Genomic DNA, 18,440 nt, shown 5'->3' on the forward strand with positions numbered 1-18,440 from the left:
AAACACAATTTTTGAGCGTACTTAGAGTCTGTTTTGTCCAAAAGATGAAATTTATGTAATAATTTTGTATTAGTATACGCCCCCAGGGCCCCGCGTTTGCCCGGCCTACGGCCTCCGTCTCTTAGCCTATGCACGAAGAGTGAATTTTGTGTATTTACTCTTTAATCACATTCCCCGAATTTGGCACAGCTGGGGACTTCGTCCCCTAGATCCTCACATTTACTCGGCCTACGGCCTCGCACCTCTTAAATCCACAATTCTACCAAATTTCAAGTTTTTTTTCCTATCTCAACTATCTAAAAGATAAGATTTTTTAATCCTAAGAAAACGCACATTTAAATAACATGGGAATTTCTTCATCCCCCCTTTAGACCCCTTAAAAACTAAAAATATTCACTTTTGGCAATTTTTCTGTACGTTAGTCCCGGAAGGCTACGCTCTTACGAAATTTCATCATTCTAGTCCTGCCGGAAGTCTCTAAACATTTTGGGGTGTAGAAGATGTCCCATATAAATAACATGGGGGAAGATTTTTCAGTTTCCCATAAAAACACTCTACATTTGTAAATTTTTATTTTTAGCGAATTACTTAGTTAACGCTAACGAAAACGTATAAGCATACAGAATTTTAAGTTTTTATTTCAATTCCAAGTACCTAAAATATGAGATTATAGGTCCAAAAAAAGGCCCATTTAAATAACATGGGGAATTTCTTCACCTCTCCTTTAGATCCCCTAAAAATTAAAAATATTTAATTTGGCAATTTTTCTGTCCGTTAGTTCTGAAAAGCTACAATCATGTCAAAGTTAAGCATTGTAACCCTACAGGAAGTGCCCAATAATTTGGAGGTGTGAAAGGTGTTCCATATAAATAACATGGGAAAGATTTTTCAGTTCCCTATGAAACCACTCTAAAGTTGGATTTTTTTTTTATTTTTGCCAAGAGTGAACATTTTTAATTTTTAGGGGATCTAAAGGAGAGAGTATAGAATTGTGTATATTGTCACGGACGTTGCATGACAATGATGTCTTCGTGTCCCATACGAGTTACGGGGAAAATCCCACACTTCATATGTTCTTGTAAACATAAAGGTATCATTGCCTTCTATTTTACGATTAGACTCGTGTAGTTCTTACATTTTGTTGAGCGGGTCATTTTCATTACTCGTTGCCGTAGTTTGGAGGGCGAGGGAATTATTATGCAGTGTTGCAAACCCCGCATACCTTTGGTGTATCTCGGGAAGGGTTAGAGATATCGCTTTCGAACAAACGTTATTAGGATTCCTTAATCTTACATGGACTTTCTATGGTGTTTCCAGCATTATGTCATATGGGCACTTTTCCTCCTATGGCAACTGCAAAATTTTCAATTTTTTTCCCCCTTTGCTGTGGCAACCATGTTACTCACTGGATGCTGTGCGTTCTTTGGTTTACTCTTTTGGTTCCTCCTTTTCATTCCGAAGTATTATTTTTCTTGCCTTTTTGCTAGTTTTGCTCTACGGACACTCTAATTTCTTGATCTTTGAAGCTTTATAACTTCCTTATTTGACAACACTGACAGATGCGGTTTCGCTTGTTCGTATTCATATTCTGTACTAATTCTTTTGATGGCATAAACTTCTAAATGTTTCATTTAAAAAAATGCAACTTTGTACTAAGCTGGCAACACTGTTGACCTGGTAACATTGTGTAGTACCTCAAAAGACGCCCCCCTTCCACAAGTATCTGGATCCACCACACTCTTGCTAATATCTCTGCTGGTTTCCGATTTATTCAGGGCTGTCCAACATTACTGAACCACCCTGTATATATATATATATATATATATATATATATATATATATATATTCTTATTTTCAATGTACTTGGAAATTCGTTGCTGAATTCCCTATGTCTGTGTTAGTCTATTATTTGTGATTTTGTTTAATTTTGAACCCTCTATTCGATAGAACTCTGCGTCACTCTTACCGTTCCCGAGCATTGGCAAAAAAGGTCCTATTTCAGGAGAATTTAGGAGCCATATCAGGGAACATAAGTTATAGAGAGATCATATTAGTGTTGATTTAATAGCTAAGAGAATGGTGAACATTTTGATACCAAATAGCACTGGTGGCCACCGTTTCCCAGATACTGGCGAAAAAGTTAGTATTTCGAGAGATTTAAGGAGCCATATCTCAGGAACCGTAAGTCAGAGAGATATATTTTGCGAATTTTTCAAATTTGAGCCCTCCATTTTGAGCACGTGTCTTCATAAAACAACAAATCGTAGAACGTTTTAACAGAACTGTTAAATAAAGCATGTGGAATAATTTAGCACTCAAGTAAATTTGAAATCAATAGATATATACAAGAATTCTTTAATGAGTGTAAAATAAAGTTTACATAACAGTAGTGTGGGCGAGACCTGAGGAAAATTTGGACTTTGACCTTTGTGCTCCTGGGTTCCTGCTGTAGGGCATATGGTCCCTAGCCTAGGGTGAATGACTATGGATACTTAGGATCACCCATTTACCTTTTGGCAGGGGTACCTTGGCCCACACCTTAATTTTGACAAGCCCGTTCCCTTTTATGAGTAAAAAAATTGGCAAAAATTCAAATTTCAGAGGTTTTTCACCCAATTTATCTCCTTTGATGAGGTCTTATTACCTTATATAGTTATATGGGGTTGTACAGGATTCCATTACCTTTCATAAGATATAGGTATATTGATGCACCCTTTAAAATTTTGAGAGGGGTTCGTTGGCCCATTCCTTAAATTTTAGAGATTGTCCAACTTAAACATTTAATATAATATCATAGGGAACTAATAAATACCATTATAAATTTTGGGGATTTATCTTGTTCCCTTTCATGACAAACATTGCCAAACATATAAACGTAAGCAATACGTTTACTATGTGTTTGGTTTTGACCTAATTTATCCCCTTTGATGATGTCCTATTACGTTTTACGGTTATATGGGTACGTACAGGGGTTCATTATCTTTCATAAGACATGGATACATTAATGCACCCCTTTTAAAATTTTGAGAGGGGTAGCTTGAGAGCCCTGTTTTGAAAATGTTTAGTTTTAAAAATTTTGTGTGGAAGTTATTTTAAAATATTTTGTTTGAAATTTGGTTTTGAAAATTTTGTGTGAAAGGGTTTAGTTTAATTTTTTTGCTTGAATTTGTTTGAATTTTTTTGGAAATCTTTTAGTTTGAAACTTTTGTTTGAAACATTTTAGTTTAAAATTTTTGGTTTCAAAAACTTTTTTTTTGAAAATTTTGGTTTTAAATTTTTATTTAGAAAAATTTTAGTTTGAATGTTTATTCATTCATTAATTTATGACCAGGGTGGTCCTGACAATATACCTTGGTGGTATCAAAGAGAATGGATCCCTCATCAAAAGTCAAATCATCGATTACGTGCCCATACTAATATTTAACACCAAAATTTGTTGAACAGTACCCAGGGTGGCTCTAGGCACCCTTCGAAATGATACACCCATGCCTTATGAAAGGAAATTGGACGCTATGTGACCTCATCAAAAAAGATAAAATTATATCAATCCACGAGGTACAACGTATTGCTTACGTTCATATTTTGGCAATTTTTTAAACCATGAAAGGGAAGCAGATGGACCACCCAAATTTATAGTGATACGTGTTAGGATCCTGTACTATTATACCAAAATTTTACATTGGACAATTTCCAAAATTTAAGGGGTGGATCAATGTGCCCTTCTCAAATTATTTGAAGGGTACACCAATATTTATATGCTTTATGAAAGGTAATGGATCCCTGTACCTACTCATAGAACCATAGAAGGTAATAGGACTTCATCAAAGAGAATGAAATGGGCCAATAACCGAACACGTGGATACTAATTTTTGGCAAATTTTTACCCATGAAAGGAACAAAATTAACCACCCAAATTTATAGTAATATATAGAAGGGTCATACACTAGTATACCAAATATTTAATTTTGGCAATTTCCAAAATTTAAGGTGTCGGCCAAGGTACCCCTCCCAAAAATTGAAAGGGGTGATGAAATGGATCCATGCCTAATGATAGAGAATGGAGCCTCGTACACACCAATTTAAGTATATTAGATAATAGAATCTCATCAAAGAGGATAAATTAGATTAATTACCTCCGAAATTTAAATTTTTGGTAATTTTTTAAACCATGAAAGGGAAAGAGATGGACCACCCAAATTTATAGTGATACATATTAGGATCCTGTACTACTATACCGGAATTTTACATTGGATAATTTCAAAATTTAAGAGATGGCTCAATATACCCCTCCCAAATTTTAAAGGGGGTGCACCAATATATATCCATATCTTATGAAGGGAAATGGACTCCTGTACACGCAATATAACCATATAAGGTAATAAGACCTCATCAAAGAGGACAAATTGGGTGAAAAACCTCTGAAATGTGAATTTTTGGCAATTTTTTACCCATGAAAGGGAACGAGATGTACTCCCAAATGATACAGAAGTACATACAATGGTCTAGGATACCATACCAAATTTTTAGATTTGGCAATTTCCAAAATTTAAGGGTTTTGGTCCTATGTACCCCAGCCAAAATGTGGCTAGGTGTGGTCTTAGTTACCCCTAGGCCATTGACCCTGGGCGATGGGCATTGACATTTGGCCTATGACATCACAAAGGGCACAGGGGTCAAAGTCCAAGTTTGCCTTAGCTGTCCCCCATACTACTTGTGGTTCCTGAATTATAAGTTTTTTCTTCACTGGGATTTAATATCATGAAGCGTCATGAGGCGTATAAACTTCGTAACAAAAGTCAAAATAGCACGACAATAATGTTAAATGGGTAAAGTGTGCACAATTTATGAATCATATCTTGCACCAAAAAAAAAAAAAAAAAAAAAAAAAAACTAAACACGTTTGTTATTTCTTTTCTGCCTATAGCGCTGCTGTTAAGACATCAGTGAGGTAGACAGTTAATTAATTTGTGTACAGAGTTTTGCAGATATGGAAAGTACGACCTGTAGGAGTTGTGAACTCTGTGGATATGCTTCAGGAAAGCTTTAGTGATTGGCACCCACACTTTGTCATTTGTAGATAGTTTAAAAGAGATTCTTGTGCCACAAGGATGGAAAAAGTGAACAAAAAGATTCAATTCAATTCTCCCAATCCTCGTCGTAAATATAGGCTACGGTATCATTAGGTGCAAATGATAAGATGCTGTGTTTTGAAGATACTGAAGTACTGCAATCAGTAAATTAATCTGATTGTGAGTATTCATAACATCTGATTTGTGTTTCCGTCAGAGGTACAAATCTATTATATGATTGGTATTTATAATTCTGTTACAAGTAGCAAATCTAGAATTACTTGCTGTTTGACTGCACTTCTTCTGATGAAATATAGATAAATTGTATGCCTGAGATACTATCAACAGAATACCTCAACATCTGTTCAGCTGTTAAAATAGTGTGAATTTCACATCATTGCAACAACGTATAACTAAGAAATCATTCAAGTCTCAGTGATACAAATCTATCCACTTCTTACTGCATAACTATCGTGTATTTTGTGTAAATTTGGGATTTTTTACTTGCGTCTTTCCTTAGATATTTGGTGGTGAAATTATCCGATTTTTGAAAATTTGCTATATTTAAAAATTTCCAAAAAAAAAAAAAACAAGTGTATGGTTCTAAGATCTGAATCTTGTTTGGGACATTTTCTATTATCTAGTCTCTACGTAGACAAAAAATTAAAGGCGAGTAGGCAAAAAATTAAAAATTAAATGCACATTCCAGAACGGCCATTTTTAGGTTTACAATTTCAATGTTCAGAGCTTTTTTTCGACATTCTAAAGTACCTTTCAATGTGCACAGAATATGGAATGTTATTCATTCCATTATCTTTCATATGGGTTTGGTTTGAACTCATTATCTTTAAAACCTAAAAGGTTACAGAGTTTAACGGAATCCTTTGGAAACTGCAAAGTACACATGCCTATACAAAATGACCGCTACAAACAAACCTGCGCGGCTAAAAACTAAATGAATATACGTTTTCAACTTCCTGAAAATGGTACAATCTTAGGTAAAAAAATTGAAAAATAAATGAATTTTGTTGGCAACCTTTGACCTGGAAATTGGTCGATGTCATTTGGATTTCCCCTTATATGAATGAGTACAGGGTTTATTACTTTTCATAAGACACAGATATATTTGTGCACAAATCTTAAATTTTGGGACGGGTACATTACTTGACCATTAAATTTTGGAACTTCTCAAATCAATAATTGGTAACTGTTATTAGAATATGAATATGTATTATTATAGAACATTGGGTGGTTCAGCTTATCCCAATTTCTGGGTAAATAATTGTCAAATGTTAATATGGTCATGTGCTCAGTTATTGACCTATAACGGGATTTTATTAAATTATATGGGTCTATGAGATTGGCGCATTGATGCGTTCCTCTTAAACTTTGGGAGGAGTACTTAGGATCAATCTGCTTAAATTTGAGCATTGTCAAAATGAAATTAGGTAATATACATTTCTGTACATTTCATTGGTCTTGATTATTCCCACCTATGGGTGAAAGAAATACCAAAATATTTTAACGTAAGTAATACGTTCTACCACGTGGAAGGTGTTGTTGGCCTTGATGAGGTTTAACAAGTTATATGAATATATGGTAGTGTACAGGGATTCATTTCCTTTAATGCTAGTTTTCAAAATTTGTTGCGGTACATAGGAACACTTCTTAAGTTTGGGAGTTACCAAATAACATGTTTCTAGACCACAGATGGCTCTGCTTATTTCCTTCTAAGGTAAACAATTGCCGGAGGTTATTGACCTAATTAAGACATAACTACAACATATGATTATATGGTTAAGTACATGGTTAATTCTAAGACTTAAGTATGTATATTGATGCACTTTGAGAGAGGCACCTCTTTTAAATTTGGGATTTGTGATAAACAAAATTTTAGGATGAGGCGCTAAGTTTGAACGTTGTGCTTAACCTTCAATAGTCGATTGATATGAAACAATACTTTGAACTTTAGTCACAAATCATAGTCTAAGATTATTGGTGGAAAGTTACCTTTACTGAACTCTGATTAGTTGATTTTTACCTCGAGGTTTAAATTATAGACTTGAAATCTGATAGGTAACCTTCTTGAATCTTAGAATTGTAGTTATGACTGATAGTCTGAAGTAAACATATGACACCTGATATGCAACAACACTTTGAACTTTAGTCACAACTCACTGTCTTAAGTGATGCAATCTGATTCGTTAATCACTGACAAAGTTATTGTTGATGTAATCTGATTTTCTGATCACTGTCTTTCATGCAATCTCATTGGTTTATGACTTTCAAATATTTGTTACACACAGCTTTAAATGTTTTGCTTAAAATTTATCAATTACTGTTTAAAAATCTTGGTTGAAAAGTTTTACTTCGAAAATTTCAGTTTGAATATTTTCGTTCAACGATTTGCACTCACTGATAAATATGATCAAAACCCGTCTATGTTAATCGAATAGTTGAAAACTGGATAAAGTTTGACGGTTAACCGTAAAACGTTAAGATGTTTTTTGTGCATTTTAGTTGAAAAGTTTGTTTTAAACTTTTGTTTGCAAAATCTGACTTTGAAAATTGGATCGAAAATGCTTTCGAAAATTCGAATGCATTTTCTGGATCATTCCTAAAAATCTTGGCCAAGATCGCTATCTTTTGATCCATTTCTTTGGATCATTCATAACATTCTTGTTCTGAATAGCATTCACTTTTGATATAAGACTTACAACTTTTTTCTATTATTACATCTTTAAGCTCATCTTTAAATTTTGCCAACATTTTTATTAACTAATTTGAAACCACATTCGCTGGTCTCTTTATAATCAGATGCATTTAAATGCTCACGCATATCTTTCATATCTTCATATGAATGTTTTCTTTCTATATGTGCTAAGCATAATCACTACCATTCATTAATAATTTCACTTTACCTTCGTATTTTTAAAAACATTATAAGAGAAAGCACACAAACATATCTTCTATATGTAGAACAGAATTCGAACACAGATAGACTTGTTAAAACTAATTTTAGTTTTGCACTCGCTAATAATTTTTCCACTAGATTTTTACTATGTGCAAATCTTACAACAACTCTCTGTCTTGTATATTTCATAGTGTAAACACAACATTGTTTGTAAGTTTATAAGAATATTTTTTGGAATCATTGTTCCTTATCGAATTTCTGGATTTAAAGTTGTATACTTCTCTAACCATACTGATTTTTTAAAGCTAATATCCAGTGTATTTTTTTAATTTTTAACATCTTGCCACAATTAAATCTTTAGATTTGGTAATACAATATGTAGTTTTATTTGTCGTTAAATGTTGTTAATAGTTCTGAACCATGTTCCCTACCGTGTCGGCACCGGCTCTGGTGGCAAAGCAATATCCGGGCTAGCCTCCTTTTGGGTCCTGGCATCGTGATGGACACTTCGAGAAAATTTTCTTCATATTTGACACAAAGTGATCTACGTTGAGGTATCTTGCTCTAATTTCTTCACATAGTCTGTGGACTCTGTGTGCCAGACAGGTAATGTGGATCATTTTGGGATATAGAAATTTCAAGGCTTTTCCTGCTTTCATCATACAACTAGCTGCATTCGTTATAAGTAAGCGAAGTCTGTCATGAGGAACGTCTTTTGGTAAAACCACCTGCAATGCGTTTTCAATACAGCCAGCGATTGTAGAATGGTTAACCTTCTCCAACTGGTGAACAAGCACAAGGAAAATGTCTCTAGCCTGTTCCGGTTCCAAAATACCAAGCACAATATTGGCTATATAACCTCCGAAACAGTCTGTCGTTTCGTCCGCTGATAACCAGAAATTTTTATTTGTTACTTTCTGCCGGATGTTACACATAGTTTCACTATAGACCTTTTCCACATAGGTCTTCCTAAGTGTGGATTCGTGAGGGATTGCCTTGCCGCAGTACTTCTCCAAAAAGTTTAGGGTTTTCACAGAGGGATATCAGATGCGATAAATGCTTTACACAGGTTCTTGGAGAAAGAGGACATTCAACTGCTCTTGGACTATGTCACATGTTGAAGTAACGTTAGTGTTTCGCTTTCTTCTTACACACATTTCTTTTATGCTCCGTCGTATTTAAATGTTGCAATACAGAAGATCTCTTCGAATATCCCACATTAGACTCACAGAATTTACAGAACAATATCTTGTCATCTGTAGAGAACACATCGCTTCCAAATTCTGCAACGTATGCTCTCAACTTCAAAGAAACAGACTGCTTCACAGGAAGCATTCTTTACACTTGCTCCGCTACACGCGTGGCTAAAACTACTGTTGATTTTGACTGACGTAAAAATAGATATTTTTTTTCAGCACAAAATGTTAATTTGTTAAAAAGGAACAATGTAAAGAAAAAAGAACAGTTGTGATTGCCGTGCGCACATTCAACAATGACCAGATAGCTTTTTGTTTTAAACGATTTTCGGCATTATAACGCAAGGGGCTATTATTTATTCCGTACTAAATTTTAACCAGGTAGAAAACCAAATGCGTTTCGCATAGTTTGATGCAAGTTCAGTCGACCACAGCGAGAACGCGGATTTTATTACTTTGGCAGAAGGCATATAAGAAAAAGTTAAAAATTATTGATTTTGTGCAAGTATATTGCAAAAGATATATACAAATATGTCTTATCATTAGAAAAGTAAAAAAAAAAAAAAAAAAAAAAAAGTTTCCAAGTTGGAAAAATGTGGAAAATATGTCAAAATATGTTCTATCAACTTTCCTTATATTAGCTAGTTTTCGCCTGATACGTGAAGATCTCAGCCCATTATCCGATTGCCATGTAAAATAAATATATATTAACTAAGGCCAAACTCCCGGGCCTTAGTTATGATAGTCAAACGGGTTGTACGGGCGTGCCGTGACGGCCTGAAGAACAAATCATGTTTATTTTCTGTTTTTAAAAGGATATTTACAACTGGAAAATCGCTTAGAATATCTTTCTTTTTGTTATATTTCATGTAGAACGTGTAGCGAACATGATCATTTTAAGCCTGCCACCAGCAACTTTACCTTTCCTTTCTACTTCGTTTTACATTGCATACAGATGATGTAACAAGACCATTTATAAGTTTTGCAATTGCATCAGATAAATGAGTAACTCAGAGGAGCGTATGAACTATAAAACAACTTACTAATCATATAAAACTCATTTGTCCATAATGAGATTGCGCGAAAACATATGTGTAAAAATCTATACGTAAATAATCTGTTCAAATTGTGCCCAAAAATATGCTTTCTCTTATGTTTTTTTTTTTTTTTTAATATTTGAAAAATAACTGGCGAAACCAGCGCTGAAACTTGTAGTATTATATCTACTAATATAGAGAGTGATTTTTTAAACTCACGGATTTCACTTGGGTCTCAATTATCTAACTGAAATCTGATTTTCATCTGGTTTGTGGCAAATGATCAAGAAAGGATAGGAAATGTATGGAATTATGCTTGCTGGTTTAAATTCATCCGGGATAACATCGGCTAGGCCTTAAGAAAAAAAGCAAATATTCGCCAGTGTACCCTACAATTTTTATGAGAATCGGTGCGTTGCGGAAATTGAGTTTTCTTTGTTAGATGGCAACTTCGCCAAAGTCAATATGAAACAGGAGATTGGGCCCTTGTATTGAAAATTGTGCTGTACAGTTCTGTGCTACTGTATAAGTATGACCAGGGTATAATATGAGTTTCGTTAAAAGTTTTTGGAGAACAGCATCTGTTGCTATACAAAGGGCATTTAGAAAAAAAAATTGCCTCAGGTTCTACCCCAGACAGGAACATAATATGGTTGCTAGTGAAAAAATTGACAGAAACAGAATAGCTTCTGTGTAAGAAAGGGGAAGCATCGTACCCCGCAGGTGGGTGTTGTGGAAGATGTGAGTTATCAACTCTTCACTTTCCCCAAGAAATGTATCCACCGTTTCTCGCAAGAAAACGGCTATAAGCTATTCAACACGTGGTTTGTGGGTATTACTACTAACACTTACTTAATTTGTATTCTCACTAACACTTAATTTGTACTCTGCAATTTCGCTTCAAAAATGCACAACCTCATTCCAATTGTAAGGTACACTGGCGAATATTTGCTGTTTTTTTTTTTTTTTTTTTTTTTTTTTTTTTTTTTTTTAAGCGGGGTCGATATTAGTCCGAATGAATTTAAACTAGCAAGTATAGTCCCATAAATCTCCCATCCTTCCTTGATCATTTGTCACAAACTGCATGAAAATTGGACTTCAGTTAGAAATTTTAGACTGAAATGAAATCTGTAAATTTTAAAAAAACACTCTGCACATAATTAAAAACACCTACAAAAATAACTTACCTCCATGCCTTGTTGCTTTTCTCTTACAAGACGCGTTAATAGGCATAAATGGATAATAGAAACGGAGAACATTGTTATATAGGAGAGAACAAGAGTGTCCATTAAGAAACGCTTATCTGTTGCAAGAGGCATTCCATCGTACTTCATCTGCAACAGATTAATCGAAATAAGTAACTTCTTTGATTACTATTCACCAACATCATTGCTTATACATTGTCCTCTTAAGAGTAAAACAGGTTTTTAAATGTACTATGCGCATGTTTGAATAGTACACACCGGAACAGAAATTTGGGTAAAATAGGGAAATTTCCGTCCAGAAAATATCTTTAAAATTTGTCCCCCTCTGGAACCATCTGGATATAAGTACCGGACTATAACAACTTTGAAAAAGACCATGATATATACGTAATGCTTGTGCTAGGTTTCATTGCAATATTTAGAATACTTACGAAGAAGCAATACTTGTTAATCTATTTGACAGTATCAAATTTCTTATATTAACCCATCAGTGCACAAAGTTTATGAGCTTTATTTCAGATTATTTGAATGCTTTTCATGCAAAGAGCTCCTACGAACAGATTTTGATCAATATATATGTTTGTTACGCCTAAATAGGGTAGTTAGGTAAGGTCCGATAAATCGGACGCTATGAACGTGTCTAATTTACGATGCACACGCTAATTCAAAGTGTCCAAATGGTCGCAGATGTGGGTATTGTGCAAATCAATATGAAACCAAGGAGTGACATAGTACACAAAACCAACCATAAGTAGAGGTCCGGGCGGACATCACAGTGAGAAAAGTTTCGCCCAGGGAACGTTCCCTGGGCGCTGGCTGTTTAGTTGCTAGGTGGGAATAAGGTATTATGACTATGTCCATACTCTTAGACGCCTACCGGGGTGTATAAACAAGATTTTTCCTCTTCTTCTCGTGAACTCTGGTCGTTGTTATGGCCATTTGCCATGTCTTGAGTGAATAGTTCGTGTATATGGTTGTTATTCTACCAACGGCGATAAACTGAGGCTGAGATATTCAATGATCGAAGCTTCCCATATAAAATTGGAAATTAGGTTCCACGTGAAATTCATTATTGAAGAACTGATGATGACGATGATGATCAGATTAATTGATTTTTTTCTTAGTTGCTAAGGGGGATATAGCATTTCAAAGTCACTTTTACAGGAAGCACCGGATCAAATTATGTCATGTTTATTGAAGACATAGAATGAGAATTCGTCTACTCAAGTCGAATATTTTGAAGACGTTGTTGTAAGAGAAAAGGCTTTGGGGTTACACGTGAAATTGGTTGTGGATAATGTATGACGACTATACGTTAACTTAAATATCTGAAGATGTGGTTGAAAATTGAATGTTGTTTGACTAATGTTTCAATGTCACTTTTTTTGCCTGAAATACATGGGAAAGTACGTATTTCTTAGATTTCAAAGAATAAAACCCCGATTCTTGGTATGACATGTTTTTGCCAAAGACACGTTTTTTGACGGAGGTATTCACGTGATTGTGTGTGTGTGTAATGAAAGTGTCATCGCTGATGTGGAAGGTCGTTTCTATTTATCCTTGAACTCAATAACCAACATACACTAACGTGTAAATCTCCCAATCATCTCCCTCCACCAGGATACATAACATGCTTTGCAAACTGTCACTCACTGGGTAGAATTTAAGTCAGAGTTGGTACGCAACGTAGTCGGTCGTGTTCGAGCTATCTATGTTTGATAATTAACACTATAAGTCCTCTTTATACCTTTCGAACTTGGTGCGAGGGATAGCTCACTGCTCCTGTAAATTATTAGAAGCACGTACCACAACATACGTCCGCGTGGTATGAAGGATTGTCAATTTGAATGTTAAATGATTACACTGGTAACATATACATCGAAATGATCATATTTCAATCTCAAAATTATCTAGATTACATATTTCTATAACTGCTTTAATCAAGCAATACCGCATGCACATCAGAACACAATAAAATATATATTGACATTATTTTACAAGATGAACTAGTTATACGGCCGTGAAAATATTAAATAAACTCTGTTGTCCTAACTAACTTAATATTTTTCTTTTCTTTACTTATGAATCGATTAAACCAAAGTATGTAAACTTAACTTTCGACGCAAGTGGTTTGTTCGCAAGTAACTGTGTAATGAATCTTACTTTTTTCTTTTCTTTTAACAAATTCGTCTCAGGCGTGCTGGCTATTTAATTAATCTTAGATTTTTAACACAATTGAAGAAACGTAGCTCTCGCGAGAGATAATTCACTGAATATTCCTGCCGCTGTCTCAGAACAAAATTGACACTTTACTTACGGCAACGTCCAGGTAAAATTCCATAGAACAACGTGTCCTGTCGAGAAGTATGATGAAATGGTCACCTGACGTTTTGGTATCCTCCCAACAAAAATTCTCTGCACTTTAAGACCACTGACAAGTGTCTTTTTCCTGATGACTAAGAGAGATACTTTCCTCTTTGTAGAATCACAAATGACTTATATTTAAAACCACCAAAACAATGTTCGTCTTAACCTGCCATTCGACTAAACCACTTAACTTAATCGTCCACTATTCGTTTGCCGGGCTACTCTCTACACAACCTCTCCGTTGTGGAGGTTTCAGCGATTGTCATCCCAATCGCTTGGCCCGAGTGATTTGCGCTTCTTCTGGCCATCGTGGGTCACGTGATTATTAACCACTCACCCAATATAACATTGTCTACTATTGGTCGATGACCGAAAATTATCCAATCAAAAATTAGTATGGATATCACTTAGGTAACTAGGATGACCTGCTGCATTTCGTTCTCGTGGGAATTGAAGTAGAAAAAGTCTCTCAGCAACTTCTCGAACAAAAAGTTATTGTTCTATGCACTCACACATATAAAGACAAAGTTAATTATTGGCGTCTTTAATTCGAAATTGACTATAAGACTGGTTGCAGTTACCAACTCGTGTGCTTTTAACTAGAATTGGTTGGGAAAACTAATAAAATAAACGTTTTAATTTTCTTGCTTCGATGAGCGTCCCGCTATCGATAGCAAATGGTACCCACAGAGAATTGGCAATATTGCACTGGCGATATTGTCAAAGAATCCTGAGTTTACTTCAATCACGTTGATGAAGATTGGGATGCAACACTAGTTTGTTGAAGGACATGCCACTGTGACACTTTTGAGAAATGACAATAATTAATTCGAAGCACTAAGAATATATGTATATATATTGAGAGAAATTATTCACTTTGCACTTCTTATAAGGTACTACTGATGGCAACTTTCACCATTGTTGCACGCCTCATTCATAGCCATTTTTTATTTAGCCAGCTGGTCTTTGCACCTGTATGTTAAGCTACTTAAGTTTAAAGCCACTCTTTTTTTAAAGCCACTTTTATATATAAAAATATTGTTCTGTCTCTTAAATGTCCTTTCATTTATATTATTTCTTTTCCTTTATATATATATATATATATATATATATATATATATATATATATATATATATATATATATATATCCTTTTTCACTGTATCTCATTCAGTATTATTGTGTTTTTTCTCATGATTTACACGATCTTCAATTTTTTCAAATTAATAACAATAACAAAGTTTACAATAACATCAAAAAATACTACTGCATATATACAAAAGTAACATTGTTGGGGCAAGTAATTAACGAACAAAAATTAAAGTTTTTTAATTGAAAGAAACTTTTTTCGGATCGAAAACGGAACGGAGTCGCAAGATTTGTGCATTACATTGTAATAGTGACATGAAATTTTGATATTAAGTAATCAAAATAATCAAAATTCCTTCTGAGGATCCCTTATGGTTTTATCTCTTTTCTTGTTGCTATTTTTGATTCGCTAACGGTACTTTTCTTAATAACTACATACTTCCACTATCTGACACTACCCATCATTATAAACAGAAATTCTAAATTTCAAATCAGAATCAAAGTATGTAACACAGTAATATCGTATTTTAACAGGGCTGCCCACAGGGGGGATGTATGGCGCAAGCTGCGCCATTGAGAAAAATTTTGGGGGGGATTTTACTCTACTTTCGAACTAGCAATTTTACTGACGGAATAGCCTTAAAACACGATTTTGAGAAGCTAATTTTCAAAAATTTTCCGGGGTGAACCCCCGTACCCCCTGCTTCGATACTCGATGAATGAAGTACCGCGCAAGTAGCCGTATGAAAGGAAAGGGTTCGTTTTAAGAGAGAAGGGCCGCCCACAGGAGGAATGAATGGCGCAAGTTGTGCCATCGAGAAAAATATTGGGGGGAATAAAAAAATTGGGGAAGAATTTTACTCTAATGTCGAATAAGTAATTTTGCTGTCGTCAGAATAACATTGGAACACGATGCAATTTTTTTTTTTAATCTCGAGAATGAATCCCCCTACCCCCTGCTTAGAAACTCTATGAATGAAGTACCGCGCAAGTTGCTATATGAAAGGATGGCGCCAAGTTCTGGTGATCAACAGTTACAAACACTCAAGGAATCACTTTCAAATTTAGATTTGAAATTTGGCTATGTTGTCTGTTGAAAATTATAAAGTAGTTTGACATAATTGTGAGCTAGTGGTAACCATACAGACAACAGCCAAGTTTCAAATCTAAATTTGAAAGTGATTCCTTGAGAGTTTGTAACTGTTGTCCACCAGAACTTGGCGCCTATTTTTGTGATTTCAATTCTTTTTAAGGCCACTCGTACTTGGGTCTTTTACAGGAATGTTTTTTGTTGGATATCACTTCTTTTTGTAGGCTAATTTCGAGGATAACATTTTCTTTTGGTATCAAACTCAATAACTTGTAACTTGCGTCTTACTTTTCATGTACAAGGGAATTATATCAATATTTTGTAAAGAAAAAAATACTACTACTAATTGTAAAAAAAAGAATACCTGTGCCATACACAGTGTGTACAAGTTTTTATACCCTTCAATATCCTTATAGAACATATTTAGTATTGTACACTACCAAGACTACTAATAAAAGTAATGCCATTTTTATAATTACTACTGCCCCTACTACTACTACAAGCATTCTATAATACTACTACAGGAAATAAAAACAACAAAAATAACAATTACTAGTACTGCTACACGGGGCAATTGCTTTTAGAGGACTTGAGCTTTGAGGAGGGAAGAGATTATTAATTTTGGGGGGGAGTGCGCCATCAGCTTTGGGGGGGATGGGCACCCCTGTATTTTAATATACACTTACCTCCGTTTCTCTTAGTAGTTTGCAATAAACAAAGGACCACACACAATAACAAGTCAGAATTCGTTCCTTAACAACATGAAAACCAGTCGAGCATGAGCAGCAAGTGCTGGAAACTAGCTTCAAACAAAACACGACAGGTGGCGCTCTCATCAAGAAGAGATGTATCAAAACAGATGTGGAAATCTGCATCAATCGAGTAATCTTAAACCACAATGCATTTACATGTCTCAAATGACTCATTTTTATTTTCGTTCGTTCTCTCGGGTTGAAAATGCTGCGTATCAATGACAAAAACGAAATTTATACATATTAACGCGCCATTTGATGCACGTAAATGTTTCATATGTCCTATTATGCACTTGTAGTTCTGTGTGTAACTTAAGCTCGTCAGTCTGTTTTTGAGGTGAGTTTTTTTCAGATACTGCTCAGGGCATTTTGTATACATTTTTTAAAAAAGAATATAGATATTTCTGGGTAATATCGCCCTCTATGGCCTTAAGTCCGTCAAGTTTGGGGGATGACGTTCATAGGCAAGCACACTATCCACAGAAGGGGAAAAGGAAGAAAGCAGCTTGGGACCTCTATGGTAGATACCATTCCAGCATTTATCTAATGTAAATGAGGAAAAATTTCACTCTGAATGAGTGGCTTGAAAAAGCTGTTACAACTTATCCACATTTCATGAAGCTGTTACTTCCATTATAAGAAATCGGTTTAGTGTAAGAAATACTTGGAAGGCAGTATGAAATCGATAAATAAAATTCTAGATGGAAGAAAATTTGAAAAACATGAAACTGGAGAAAGTTTTTTTCATAACTTACTGGCGTGGTTTTTCATAACTTACTGTATTATAACTTCTGTCCTACAGTTTGTATAAAAGCTGAGTATAATTCAGTTTCAATTCATTTGCTTTGATTTTTTTAAAAATCTATATATGTAGCCAGTCTGCGAAGGTTCATTTCCACCCACTTTACTGCCTGAGATTATAGGGTACATCATCACAGAAAAACGTCTCGAAAATTTAATATACTGTTTGTAAGGTTTCATAGACTATGTCGTCATTCTTGGCTAGAAGGCTGGAAGGGACGGAGAGAGAGTGCATAATATAAGTATTTGTTATTGTAACACACGGGAGTACAAAATATTAACTATTTGTAGTAACATGATATAATAAAGTAAGCCGACGACATAAATTACTCTTTGTCTCATCTCGTTGAAATAACACAAAAAGAGTTATACCATTCTCCTTAAGCAGTTTCGGCACTTCACAAACCGGTACTCCACCAATTCATTGTTACTATGTTCTGTTGCATTTAAGAATGTAACAGAAAATTAAGGAAAAGGAAAAACTTCTTTGTAAATGCTAAGATTGCTTACTACTTCTGAGAGAAATTACCTGCCCTTATCACGGGTAACTTCCTATTATCAATTTTATCTTGATCATACTCTAAGTAAGTAGCATCTACATGCTAAGATTACTTGCTACTTCTAAGGGAAATTACGTACCCATATCCCGGGTAACTTTATATTATCAATTTTATCTTGAACATATTCCAAGTAGTTAGCATCTATAGAAAGACTTTTTTGTAAATGCTACGATTACTTACTACTTCTAAGGGAAATTACCTACCCTTATCACGGGTAACTTCTTATTAACAAGTTTATCTTGAACATACTCCAAGTAAGTAGCATCTATGAGCATTTGAAAGTGAAGAAAAGTTGTCGTATTGTAACCGTTTGGAGCTACAAAGAGAGAAAAGGAAGAGAGTTATGCTTCCTCCTGTATTG

At 34.8% G+C, this 18,440-nt stretch overlaps 1 protein-coding gene across 1 annotated transcript in view; it reads right to left on the minus strand.

The window, feature by feature from the left end:
• Positions 1–18,440, minus strand: part of LOC145661905 (ATP-binding cassette sub-family A member 17-like) — a 47,595-nt gene that overhangs the window by 8,460 nt on the left and 20,695 nt on the right. The window contains exons 3-4 of the mRNA XM_081727248.1: positions 18,283–18,395; positions 11,404–11,550 (exon numbers count right to left, since the gene is read on the minus strand). Of these exons, the coding sequence (XP_081583374.1) occupies positions 11,404–11,550; positions 18,283–18,395 (260 nt within the window). The remainder of the gene's footprint in view (positions 1–11,403; positions 11,551–18,282; positions 18,396–18,440) is intronic.

Source organism: Thermobia domestica, chromosome 10, assembly GCF_964235325.1.
Source record: "Thermobia domestica chromosome 10, izTheDome1.hap1.1, whole genome shotgun sequence".
NCBI classification, from domain to species: domain Eukaryota; kingdom Metazoa; phylum Arthropoda; class Insecta; order Zygentoma; family Lepismatidae; genus Thermobia; species Thermobia domestica.